General features: G+C 42.0%; 1 protein-coding gene across 1 annotated transcript in view; it reads left to right on the plus strand.

The window, feature by feature from the left end:
* The first annotated feature begins 214 nt into the window (after nucleotides 1–214).
* Nucleotides 215–13702, plus strand: part of LOC124620046 (dipeptidase 1-like) — a 632482-nt gene continuing 618994 nt past the window's right edge. The window contains exons 1-2 of the mRNA XM_047146713.1: nucleotides 215–256; nucleotides 362–562. Of these exons, the coding sequence (XP_047002669.1) occupies nucleotides 215–256; nucleotides 362–562 (243 nt within the window). The remainder of the gene's footprint in view (nucleotides 257–361; nucleotides 563–13702) is intronic.

The following is a 13702-nucleotide window of genomic DNA, read 5'->3' on the forward strand; positions in this document are numbered from 1 at the left end:
GTACCTCTCTGACTACAGTACTCCGTGATTTATTCAGTTTTCAAATTTATACTGACTTTTTGATCACCCGGTATATTAAGTAAATCGTGGCCATTGAAGCGTCTGGTTACCATTCATTGGCCTGGTATGTAGGCGCCTTAAGCTGCGCGCTCCTATCAATAGTGGCCGTTGAGGTGCAGCGGGATGTTGTGCATTTGGGCAGGAGGCAGTGGCCATGCCATCGCCGTGCGAGCCCGGGCCGTCGGCGGCCGCGCTGGTGTGCACGTGCGAGCGCCGGCGCAGCCAGCCGCTGCCGCTGCCGCCGCGCGCGCCGCCCGCCCCCGCCGCCGCCGCCGCGGCCACCGCACCGCCCCCGCACAAGGCGCCGCCGGCCCCCGTGCGCGGCCTGTGGTACGAGCGGCGCGGATGCCCGCGGTCGCTGCTGCTCAAGGACGTGGCCGGGCCGGCCGGCGGCTCGGTGCCCTCGTCGGCGGCGGCGCCCGCGCTGCGCATCGAGACCTACCGCGCCGCGCCCGACGCCAAGAAGAAGCGCCGCCGCTGCTCCAAGGGCAAGTCCAAGCAGGTCAGTCGCCGAACGCCACCAGCTGTACTCACTGCAGCAGACGCAATTCAGTTCACATTTCCCGCCCTTACGAAGGCAGTTTTATTATTGTTCCTTAAAGACACGGGAGAACTGCCGTAAGTCAGTAACATCTTGCCACGATATTTCGGCACAAAGTCATTTGACCATCTTCAGGTGAGTACAGCTGTAGAAGTACTGGCGAATACGCGCTGAGCTCTGCTATTTAAAGCCAAAGGGGGCTGCATTGGGCGTGCGCTGCGCATGTACTGTTTAGCGTGCGCGTTCACAACTCCGTGCGCTGCGCCTGGCGCCCTCCGTGGTGAAAACTTGGCAGTTCGATATCAGATCGATCTCCATATTTAAACCGATAACTACGTTGACTACGGAGTTTCTCTACAACAGGATTCCAAGCGGAATTTAACTGGTTGGTTGGTTGGTTTGGGGAAGGAGACCAGACAGGGTGGTCATCGGTCTCATCGGATTAGGGAAGGATTGGGAAGGAAGTCGGCCGTGCCCTTTCAGAGGAACCATCCCGGCATTTGCCTGGAGTGATTTAGGGAAATCACGGAAAACCTAAATCAGGATGGCCGGACGCGGGATTGAACCGTCGTCCTCCCGAATGCGAGTCCAGTGTCTAACCACTGCGCCACCCCGCTCGGTAATTTAACTGGTAACCGCTATCTCGACTGATAAGAGTCTCGCTGTCTGACAATTTTATTTCTATGGATTCATTTATAATTGAACTCCAGAAATTGATATTTTAGGAGGAAGGCGAAATGGGTGTCCTTAAAACTTTAATTAACCTTGCCCATACTACTTCTGACGTCGACAGTCTTCAAGTGGATCTGAAACACCCGCAAAAAGTATTCCTGATGAATAGCTTTTTAACTATGCAAGTGAACAGAGCTATGCAGTCCTACAAACGACGCAACAAGGAAGAAGAAGAGGTCTTCAGGTCAACGGTTTGTCTACCTTTTATTTGGAACATCTCGTCACAGATAGGTAGAATATTGAGGAAGCATCAAGTTGGAGTCATCTTTCGCCCTCCTCCTAAACTATCACTGGTGGCATCCGTTAAGGATGACCTGGGCCTACGTAAATCAGGTGTCTACAAGATTCCGTGTTATTGCGGCAACTCATATATGGGGCAGACAACAAGAACGGTGCAGGAACGTATTGTGGAACACCAGCGGCATACTCTCCTTCTCCAACCCACCAATTATTTGGAACATCTCGTCACAGATAGGTAGAATATTGAGGAAGCATCAAGTTGGAGTCATCTTTCGCCCTCCTCCTAAACTATCACTGGTGGCATCCGTTAAGGATGACCTGGGCCTACGTAAATCAGGTGTCTACAAGATTCCGTGTTATTGCGGCAACTCATATATGGGGCAGACAACAAGAACGGTGCAGGAACGTATTGTGGAACACCAGCGGCATACTCTGCTTCTCCAACCCACCAAGTCCGCAATCGCTGAACATTGCATTTCTACTGCCCACTCTATGAATTACAATGATACAAAAATTTTTGCTCAAACATCAAATTTCTGGACTTCAATTACAAATGAATCCATAAAAATAAAATTGTCAGACAGCGAGACTCTAATCAATCGAGATAGCAGTTACCAGTTAAATTCCGATTGGAATCCCGTTGTGGAGAAACTCCGTAGTCAACGGATATTGCCAACACTGTCGTCACCAACACTACCCTTTCTTTCAAACTTGCTGATCAAATTCTGGATTGTCAGCACACTTGGACCCTTTCCGCAACTCCTCCTCCTCCCTCTCTCTACCTCTGTCCACTTCCCCCACCCCCTCTCTCTGTAAACCTCCTTTAGACCCCCTGTCTCTACTCATCTCCTCCTGCCTTCTCTGCTACCTCCCCCAATCGTTTTGCCTAACTGCTCCTCCCCCTCTCTCATTTGCTCATCTCCCTCTGCCAATCTGCTCCTTTCCTCTCTGTACACAACCACCCTTCTGATTCCATTCACTCCTCTACCCTCTGCCCATATTCTCTCCTCCAACTCACTCTGCCCGTCTCTATCTCCTTCTCTTTCCTTTTTGTGACTGTCCCCTCCTCATATCTTTTTCTCTCCATCTCTTGTTCTCTCCTGTCTCTCCGTCCATTTCCCCTTACCATTCTGTAGCTTCTCCGTCCCCCTATCTGCCTGTTCATCTCCTCCTCCCCCTTACTCTCTCCATAGTGATCCCTATCCCAATATGAAGCTGGCAATTCTTACCACTATAGTTCCGTTTTTCAAATTTTGTACCAAATTTGGCTGAAATCATTGCAGGTGTTTAGTATGAGCTTTCTGCCCATAGCTTCGCCCGCAGACGCACATCAAATATATTTCATAGATATTTAATATACTTTTCACGGATCTCTACAGAATTTCACCCTGTTTAATTTTCACGCAGCACAATTCTGCTGACGTCGTACCTCCTGAACGCTTTGAAAGAGCTGGCGGTCTCTCAGAAGGCAGCTCCTACGCTAGCAGGCCTCACAGTCACGCGAGGCTTGTAGGAATTATCTTCCTGCTCAGCCTCCGCAGACAAACAGCGGCGGAATTAAAGACTGCTATCCTCTATACCAGACCCGGAAACTACTGCCGGAAGGGGTGAGAGCTCTGCATGTTAGTAGCCTTTGCGTGTAGGCCTCAGCTGTCCACTTGCCGTTATCCTGCTGTGTGCAGTCTCCAGTCTTGGCTCTTCAAGCAAGTAAATAGCCATTCGTGAGTCGTCAAATTTCCAAACTTTTCCCTTCCCGTGGGAATGCTCCGCATATTCCAACAAAGTTTCCAGAATTTCCGACAAACAAGTACATACGTGGGAACGGGGGTGGCATTCGTTTCCCATTTCTTTCTAAGCGTATCCCATTGGCGGATACACTCTTACCTTTACGGTGGGAGCTAGGGAACGGACTTCCAGAACCCTATTTGGAGGAGTACTTAGATCTTTTCTGGGATTGGCTAGAAAAAATGTTCGGAGTGGTTTTTCGGGGACTAAAGGAAATTTACCTAACAGTTGAGAGGGGCATTAGGATTCGTATTCGGGTTGGTACGGGTTTTCTGATTCGACTAATCAAGAGCGTGATGAGATCCTCTACACGCAATGACATCAAATCGGCTCAGTCAGCAACAGTTAGCAGCGGCCGAGTTCGGCGCATCCCGACTTGTCGGCAGCCACCTCAGTGGCGATCACGGTAAGATCACACCTGCAATACACGCTTCCGACTTCGGAAATCGTGACATATTGAAGGAAGAGAAGCTCATTCCTGGTTTCTGTTGTTTAATCTTCCTTTCATGATATACACACTTCACGCACTGGTATGCAAGATTTTCTGCAGTCTGATTATTGCTTCAAAGGGGCCTCCTTTCGTAACCACTCACCTTTTGTTTCGTAATCGAGTTAACTCACTGGAGCTCACTCGCCTAGTGACGTTTCTTTCTGCGACTTCCTTTGTTCGTTGGTCTGTTGTGTGTTTGTGTTAGAATTAATACTTTTTTGTGTAATTACATGGTTTTGCAACCACGGTTGCAAACATAATTTATGTTATACCTGTGTCTGGGCCCCATCTCGGTTGTACGTGTCCAGTAGCATGCTTGTTGCGACGCTAATAACCATTCATTTCCTTATCATTGTTCTATTCTAATTGTGTAACTTCATTCTCGAATTGTCTTATAAGCTCGACATTTAAGTGTCCTGGGTGACTATTACAAGCTGTTTGAATAAATATTATTTTAACCGACCATTCTCTATCATTCAGCAACCATTAAATTAAATTTTTCTACTGAATTGCCCAGGTCCTCCAACCATAAGCAATAGAAGAAGCCCTTTGCAATGTCTCTTTCTGCTATAAGTTATATGAGGATTCTATTAAGTTCGTGAAGTTCAATTTAGTAAAGCAATATTTTATAAAACCCCGTAAGAAACAAATACAAATAAGCAATAGAATATTTGCACGTTGCCAAATTACACATTAAATTCTGGTTGAAAACGAGCGCCAGGCTCCCTACAAATAATATCATAGGCGTTAGCGTAATAAAGTGTATGCAAAAAGGCACCTGGCCTATAATAGATTGTATTACTGAAAATAGTCACTTTACGATAAAATAAATCTCGCGATTTGATGCGAATTAATTTTGATAGTATTGTTAAATAAGTTCTTCTGCTCCGGCTTAGTCGTATTTCCTGTGGAAATAAACAGTTGAAATGCACCTCGTAATGGCGGCCAACTTTCTCAATCGAAGATGATCGCAGCTAGCTCCGCAGCAGCTTCAAAAATGCTACACAAACTCTTGCGTTATAACAAATGCGGCGTAGGCTCCTTAAATGATTACTCTGCACTTCAGATTAGCTAATTATATTTTCATATCTCTTCTACACATCAATTATGTTCTAGTAATTAAACGAGAGCAAGAAAAAAGCTATCGCAATACAATCGTACCTTCTGCACTCAAACAATAGCTAAGACACAAGAAAACATCAGAAGACGACTAAGTCCAGTGTCTTCCTGTCCTTTCATAGTCTAACAAAGATTATAGTGTTTAGTTCTTTAATTTACACATATCATCTTATATCACGGAGAATAATGTCTTTTTTCTATTATCAGAATCGATAAATTGTCTTTAAAGTTATTTCGTCACTTTTGAAACGTTCCTTTAAAACAATTATACATGATTGTGCTTAAACTGACACACAATATTTTTAGCGCAACTAAATCTGACTTTCAAAAATCCCCACGAAAAAATGGCCCTGACTAACATTCACCTATACCTTTCACAAATCACTTACCTCACCAAAAATCTTCGTTACTCGAACTACTGCAATACAGCGAGCGCCACTACTGCCAGCTAAATAAAAGATTCAAACTACTGAAGGCACTAACTACTAATAGGCATAGTTAGCAAATGAAAGATTTTAATAGAGAACAAACAATGTATTTACCTTAATAGTGTTGAAAAATCATAATATACATAGCAGTTCATGACATCCAGTCTTACAAATTTAAAAACTCCGCCATTTCTCTCCCCACATCCACCACTGCTGGCGGCTCACCTCCAACTGCGCAACGCTATGCGCTGTTAACAGCCAACTGCCCAACGCTACAATGGCAGACAACAATGCAAACTAGCCACAGACTGCACACAGCACAGCCAGTGATTTTCATACAGAGCGCTACGTAACGTTGGCAATATAAAAACCTAAACAGCCTACTTACATTTTGTCCGTATCACAATTAGGCATTAAAGTTCACACAGCGTTATGCATGTATAGTTCTTTTGTCGTTATTTATATGGTTCATGGTAAATATATGGAAAGGGACACTATACCTTGACGAAGGAAATTAGGACAACTTTATTATTTTCAGCCATAATGGCTATGTTTGTGAACCGTGACTGTGTGGGAAAATTATTTATTTCAAGTTTCTGCTACCAGTCACTTTTTAAAAAAGTGACTGGTAGCAGAAACTTGAAATAAATAATTAGAACAACTTGCTATAAAACTTAAATTGAAGTCATAAAATACAGCGTATGGCAAAGCGACAGAGGACCGAATCAATACGTGAAATCATTGGTACGGACATACAGCTATTGGAAGAGGGGAGACTCTCCTAAAGACTGAGGAAATGATCTCAAAATTAATCTTCACAGGAAACGAGCTTATGACAAAAACAAGGTTATGTATTATATATAGCAAAATGTCGCCTCAGAGACCACAGGAATATTAGGGAGGCTAAACCCATGAACATCTTCCGAAGAAAAGTGCTAGCATCATCTCAGAATTGTGTTTAACACAGAGTGTGTAGTGAATAGTGTGGTTACTAGTTACGCCAAGCATCAGTTTAAATCTTTAGCTAGGAGTGCAAACGGTGTTATGGTCAAGTATGAAAGTTTACGAGTAATATGTGAGATTTGCTTCGCATATAAATCCAAGAATTACGCTGGAGTTACACATATCTGATGATGGAAATAAATCCGAAAAAGTCAAGTGAGCAGTATGAGTAATATAGTCATTTTTCTCCGGCCGTATAAATTTTTTTAAGGGACCTATTCAGCTCCAATACGGTACTACATTATAATGCCATATAAATAGCTAGAAGACTTTCCCCAAAGTTCTATCGAGTAAATGGAACCCCAGAGACCATTACTTGACAGAAATACACGATATTGTCTGACTCCTCCCAAGACCTACTCAACTGTCATTCAGCGAAAGTCAGATTACCCGTGAGAAACCTATTCAGTCACAGAGGAATAAGCTGATTATCACCTGATAATATGGAATACTTACCCAGGCAAATAAGGAGCTCGAAGACTTCTTAAGTACCAAACCCAGTATTCTATCCTAGAAGGAAAGTGTTCATCAGAGACAAGGGTGTCGTCGGGAGTGCTCCAGATAAGTGCAGCAGCACAGCTGTTAGTTTCTACATACATAAATGATCTAGCGGACAGGGTAATCAAAAGTCTGTGGTTTTTTGCTGATGATAATGTGGCGTATTGCTGTAGGATGATGCAAAACAAACAAAACTTCCACTAGGTGTGATGAATGGCAGCTAATTCTAAATGTAGAAATATACAGTTTAAAGCAGATGATTGGTGAGAGGTTACATCGATTTGCAAGCACATTTGCCACCCTCGTGGACTTAAAATCTATGACAGGAGCACTTATAGCCTGTTCTGAGACACTGAAAGAGTTCAGCGCGAACAAGAATACTGCAAACTTATCTATCAGTTTCTCACAAATACAACATCGGAAGTAAAATTCTTTGGTGAAATGTGTGAGTTTTTTTGGGTAGGTAGAGGTGTTTGACGAGGAGAAGTCTCCCCCTCTGCTATTTAACTTAGTTCAGAATAGATTAGACGCATTTTTTGGTCCATAAATTCATAGTGAAGAAATCCTCAAGTATCTGGACTTGTCGTAAAACAAGAATACACATTCAAGATAAAGGAGATATGTCCCTTCCATAGATGTGAAGTGAAATAAATGGTCCCCATGGATGTGGGAAACAGTTATAAAAATATTAGATATATTTTCTTGGCATAAGGTACTAAGTATGTAAATTGACATTACCCTGAAGTGCAGATGACACTACTTTGGGTATTTAAACTACGCATGATCGAAAGATAAAATCAGTTTAAACACTCATTTACATTGACCAAATTAATGCAGCGATGATGCACAGAAGTCAACACTTACAAAATTCGCTTTTCTTTATACTACCAATAATGTGTCCTCATCAGTCGGTCCTGCTTCGATATAAGTCAATGGAAAAGGATTTAACCAACAATAAATCCATTACGCACCTTCTGTTGTTAAGCTTTCTATGGCTGCTACCAAGTAGTAGAAAATGTATGCTGTCAACGTCTTTCTTTTACATCCAGCACTGTTTCCAAGACAGAACTGTTGACTCCAAAATAAATTTATTGTTTACGACAAATTTCGTTAAAGAATAAATATTTTGGGAATCTGTTCCTGAACAAATCTCTGCAGGATGTTCTTGGATTTACAACACAAATAACTTGTATACCCGTTTTCGACTCGGAAATCTTTAGCTTGGCTTGACGAGATAACCTGAAAGTGATTCCATACGACATTGTATATTGAAAGTGAGCGTAGTATGCTAGTCTTTTAATTGTTATATCACCTACATCTGACAACATTCGCGTTGCAAAGAAAGATTTCTTCAGGAGCTGCAGCAGTTCAGCAGTTCAGTGGTATGTGGCATTAGCAAGCTGTAAGCCCATGAAAACAATACTCTTGACTTCTTTTCTGTGCTTTTCGTTATATTTTAGGCATATACTTTGAGGAAAGCTGTCGCAATTTCCGAATTGCATACTGTGTATCTTCCCAATGTTTGGTGGCGAATAAGTGGCTTGGAAACATATATTAACATTCAGAAAAATGTCATTACCACTATTTCTAAAAGTACATTTCGTTTGCTACTTCTTGCTGTGTTTGCATCGTCTGCAAAGAACACGCCCCCGTAGCAGTGGTCGATAACGTATGCGTTTGGGAAGGCACTCGAATCGGGGGCAAACCGCTTCGAATCCTGGTGCTGGATGAAAGTTTTACTTCGAGCATTTGGTTGGCAAGCGGGGAGGGGGATAGAGATGGTGGCGTAAAGGCCATGATCAGTAGTATTTTCGCCAAAATCTTGGATGAATTCCAAACCTCTCCGCAGCGCCTCAAGAAGTGAGTGTATGTTACACTGTTGATGGTGATCCGTTCGTCGGATAAGGACGTTAAGCTCCGTGGACCCCTTGCTGCTTTTCGAGAGGATTAGGCCACATGCCGCCATCGGGCTTCAACCTCTCCCTTCGCTCATCATCTCCACCACTAACATGCCCCTACACTCACGACAAGCACACAATAAAGTTACGTACACTTAACAGGTGAACATATCACACAGATCTCATACTTCACGAAGGATAGGAAAAACCTTTGCAATTAGGGGGCTGAACATGCCTTTGGGGTCTCCCAGCCATTCATGCCATACGACTTTATTATTTATCAGCAAACAAAAGAAACTTCCGTTCTCGTAATGATACTGATGAAAGGTCATTAATATGCAGCAGAAAAAGTAAAAGCACTAAATCGGAATCTTCTGGGACTCCATACGTAATTAGCTACGACTTGGATTATGACTGCTTCATACACGTTACCTCCTTATTTACCCCTTCTGATTCCTCTGAAAGATACGATCTGAATGATTTTTCGGCATTTTTTAGTACACTGCCATATTCTACGACATTTAAAAGAATAATGTGATTACATAGTCGTAAGAGTATGATGAAAACACATCAAAAGTTTAAATACAGTAGGATGCTTTGAATGCAAAATTAATGTCAAATGTAATTATCTTGCCCATTAATGTCCTCACTGCCTGTGCTACCCTACTTTTTATGTCCTTGCTTCCGTCTAGTGTTATTGTTTGTAGTTTCCTTCCTTCGTCTGCTAGTTCACCACTAATCTCATTTCTATCACTCATTACTTCAGTCTTTCTTCGGTCTAATCTCAATTCATACTCCGTATTTGTCAGACTGTTCATTTCACTCAACATGTTTGGTAAACCCATTCCCTTTCGCTGTCGACGGCAAAGTCATAAGTGAATCTTGTCATTGGTATTCTAAATTTTAATCCCACTCTTTTATTTCCGTCTTTGTTTAGTCGATGTATAGACTGAGCAGTGTCTTACTCTCTTTTTACTCCGAGAACTTCTTTCGCGATCTCATTGTTTCCTCTTGTCTCTTGTATACATTGTATTCTGTTTGTCCTTCCTGTAGATTACTTATCTATCCTTTCTCACAATTCTGAACATTCTCCAACACTTCAATCGTGTAACGCTTTTTCGCTGTCGACAAATAATATGATCTGGCTCGGTTTATGTTAATTCTCGCTTCCATTATCAAACTCAACATCAGAACCGACTCTACCGTGCCTTTAACTGTAAGAAACTCAAATTTCTTCATTTAATTTATCGTCAGTTTCCTTTCCCATTATTGTGTGTAGTATTCTTGACAACAACGTGAACGAATGAGTCATTAAGCTGATTACCCACTAGTTCTCTCATTTATCTGCCCTTGCTATCTTCGTTATTTTGTGGATGTTGTTCTTCCGAAAGTCTTAGGTTATGTCTCCAGTTTCATAGATTCTACACGCCTACATCAAGTCACTTGGTTGCCACTTCTCATAACGAATTCAGAAATTCTAAAAGAGCGTTATTTATTCCTTCTGCCTTATTTGATCGCCTGCCCTCATTGGCTCTATTAAATTCTGACCCTAACACTGGATTCACTATGTCTTCCATATCGACGTCTACTACTTCCACAGTCACGACACCAGACAAGTACTCCTCGTGGTAGACGCCATCAGCGTGCTTCTTCCTCATAATTACCCTCTCCTGTTCGTTGAACAGTGGTACCACCACAGCATTCTTACTGTTGACGTCCTTGCTTTTAATTTAACCGGTGTATCTGACATTTCTGTGTGCTGGATCAGTCCATCCGACGACCATTACTTAACGATTTCTTCACGTTTTTCCTGCGTCAAATTGTCTTTGGCTTCCCTGCACTGCATATGTACTTCAGGTCTAAGTCACTTACATATCTATATTACTGAATTTCCCTCAACATGTTTTTTGCTTCCTCCTTCTGTGGCTGTCTTGAAGTATTTCTTCTTTTAATGTTTAATCACAGTTATCTTCCTTGTGCCTACGCGTGTCTGTTAAACTTCGGTTGCCTATTTTTTAGGTGTCCATTTCTCTTCAACTCAACTGCCTACTGTCGCATTTGATATCGCAATACCTACAGCCTTAGAGAACTTCAGACACATCTCGTCATTTCGCAGAACTTCAGTATGCCACTTATTTGCTCACTGATTCATCCGGACGATTTTCTTAAATTTCAGAATACTCCTCGTCATTACTAAATCGTGATCTGAGTCTGTGTCTGTTCCTGGGTACGCCTTAAAATACAGTATCCTATTCCAGAATCTCTATGGCGTAATCGAGTAGGAATCTTCCATTATCTCCAAGCTATCTGTTATGTCTCAGAACCCCATGTGCATCGAATAGTGTACGCACTGTTAATAGCAGAAATTTAGATGTAGAATTCAATAAGTCTTTCTGTCACTTCTGTTATTCAGTCCATAATCTCCCGTGACTGTCTTCTGTTCCTTCCTGTACTACCTCGTTCCCATCCCTCGTGATTATTAGGTTATTATCTCTCTTCACATACGGATTACGCGTTCTACATATTCATATACTTCGTCTTTATCCTTTTCGTGTACCCGTAACATCAGCACATGTAGATGAACTGCTCGTATTATTGTTGGCGTTCGTTTGCTGTCGAATTTGATGAGAACAGCCCTGTCACTGTTCGCAGTAACATATTCTTTTCCATACCTTCCAGTTCATAAGAAACCATACTATCATTATACCATTTTCTGCCGCTGTTGATATTACCCTATATTCATCTGACCAGAAACTCTTATTTCCTTTCCATTTTGCTTCACTGATCCCCACTATATCTAGATTGAGCCTTTCAAATTTCCTTTTTGGATTTTCTAGTTCTCCTAAGATGTTAAAATTCCTGATATTTCATGCTCCGACTAGAAGTATGTAACTATTTCGTCGGTTACTCAGTCTTTTCCTGATGCACACTTTCCCCTTGGCAGTGCCCCTCCCAACATCCAAATGGGTACTAAAAGGAAATCCTTTGCTGCTGGAGAGATCATCATTATAACAACACAGTTACATGTCACATACTCTTAGGATACACCTTACGCGTCCTTAATCGTCTGGTTTCCATTAGCGTCTGATGCTGTTGGTCATTGTTGAGTCATCTGCCTTTTAGAGACATTTCCAACACCAAAAGCAAGAGGTTGCTCCAAAACTCTGCCCGCGCCTTAGCCCTCTTTTTCGAGACCGTTCGAAGAAAGTAAACAGTGGTTGGACTTGAATCGAGGATTGTAGTCAAAGACACTAGTTCTGTATCATCTACGTTGAGATATGCCATAGAAAAGCCTTACAAGGCAGCTTCCAGATGCAAGAAAATACACTATACGGGTAGTCTGCTTCAAAAGAGAATTTCAACTGCTGACGTAATATGGGCCTATGTTAATGAATCCTCTGTCAAATACCTTGGAGAGATCATATTGCTACCTAGACTGAACAAGTGTGTCAACAGAAAGACAGACCCAAACTTCCATATGTCGTCAACCATGTACCTACTACCTGTAAACGTACATCCATTATGAAATTTCCGTACAGGGAGCTGGCTTTGAGTCGTGCTCGGATAGTCTAACGGTAAGGCGACCGCTCGCAATAAGCGGGAAATACGTGTTCGAGTCCAGGTCCCGCACAAATTTTCATGGTCATGATTCCATCATACTGCTCATAGTTATCTATATTCGCAAATACGAATTAATTTCGTGTACCTCATAACGGTCCCGCTGCAGTGCCTGTTCCTTCGGGCATACATACGTGTCCGAAGGAACATTTCTCGTGATTTGAAATAACAAAGGCACTACAATATCGTAGAATTTCATAACGGAATCCAGTCGCAATTAGTTATTACACATTTAGAAAATCATTTATGGAGCAACAATAAATCATAAACCCTCACTATACCGTAAGATTTTAAAACTTTTGTTTTTGTCTATCGACACCTTACATTCTAAATTGAGCTGGTAAAATGTTTTTAATCTGCTAGTATTTTTCTTCTCTGTGCGATAGTAAGATTATTCTGTTGATAAATGGTTCAAATGGCTCTGAGCACTATGGGACTCAACTACTGAGGTCATTAGTCACCTAGAACTTAGAACTAGTTAAACCTAACTAACCTAAAGACATCACAAACATCCATGCTCGAGGCAGGATTCAAACCTGCGACCGTAGCGGTCGTGCGGTTCCAGACTGCAGCGCCTTTAACCGCACGGCCACTTCGGCCGGCTATTCTGTTGACAGGAGAGACTGATTTTGTTTCTTGTGTTACAACTGTTTAAATCTTTTAGTCTTTGTAATTGGTTCTTCTCAGCGAAATGCGAAAGCAAGTGAACATTATTTGCTAGGATGCCTAGTATTTCAGACAATGCCCTTAATTATATTAGAAGATGGTCAGTGGATCTTTGCCTTACAGTAATTTCCTATGCGACGTAATGTCTACTTCGTTTCTGTGGAATTTCCCCAGAAAATTGTACCATGTGACATCGATGAATGACCGTGTTCAAAGTCAGCTTTCTTCTGGTTTCATCACCAAAGTCAGATGTGGCAAGCAGCGCAAATGTTGCTGAATTCTAGTGTTTAATAAGAATGATGATAAGTGATTTACAAATCATGATTTCATCAATATTCACATTAGGAAATTCTGAGCGATAATTTAAGCATATTTTCTTCCCTTCCTACTGAACTGTTGGAATAAAGTTATTATATTTTTTTTCTGAGAATAATATTACATAACAAAATAAAACAAACACGAAATATGTGTTGTGAAACTACCTTACTCCTTTGTTGGAAGCGAAAACTGATATTGTTCAGAGACGTTGAGCAAATTAACAGAAGTCCCTAATTGCAGAATTGCTCTGTCTGCAATTTTTTGTTTACAAGTTTAGAGCAGCTGCTCTGAGAATTCCTCACCCAGA

Source organism: Schistocerca americana, chromosome 6 (genome assembly GCF_021461395.2).
Source record: "Schistocerca americana isolate TAMUIC-IGC-003095 chromosome 6, iqSchAmer2.1, whole genome shotgun sequence".
NCBI classification, from domain to species: Eukaryota; Metazoa; Arthropoda; class Insecta; order Orthoptera; family Acrididae; genus Schistocerca; species Schistocerca americana.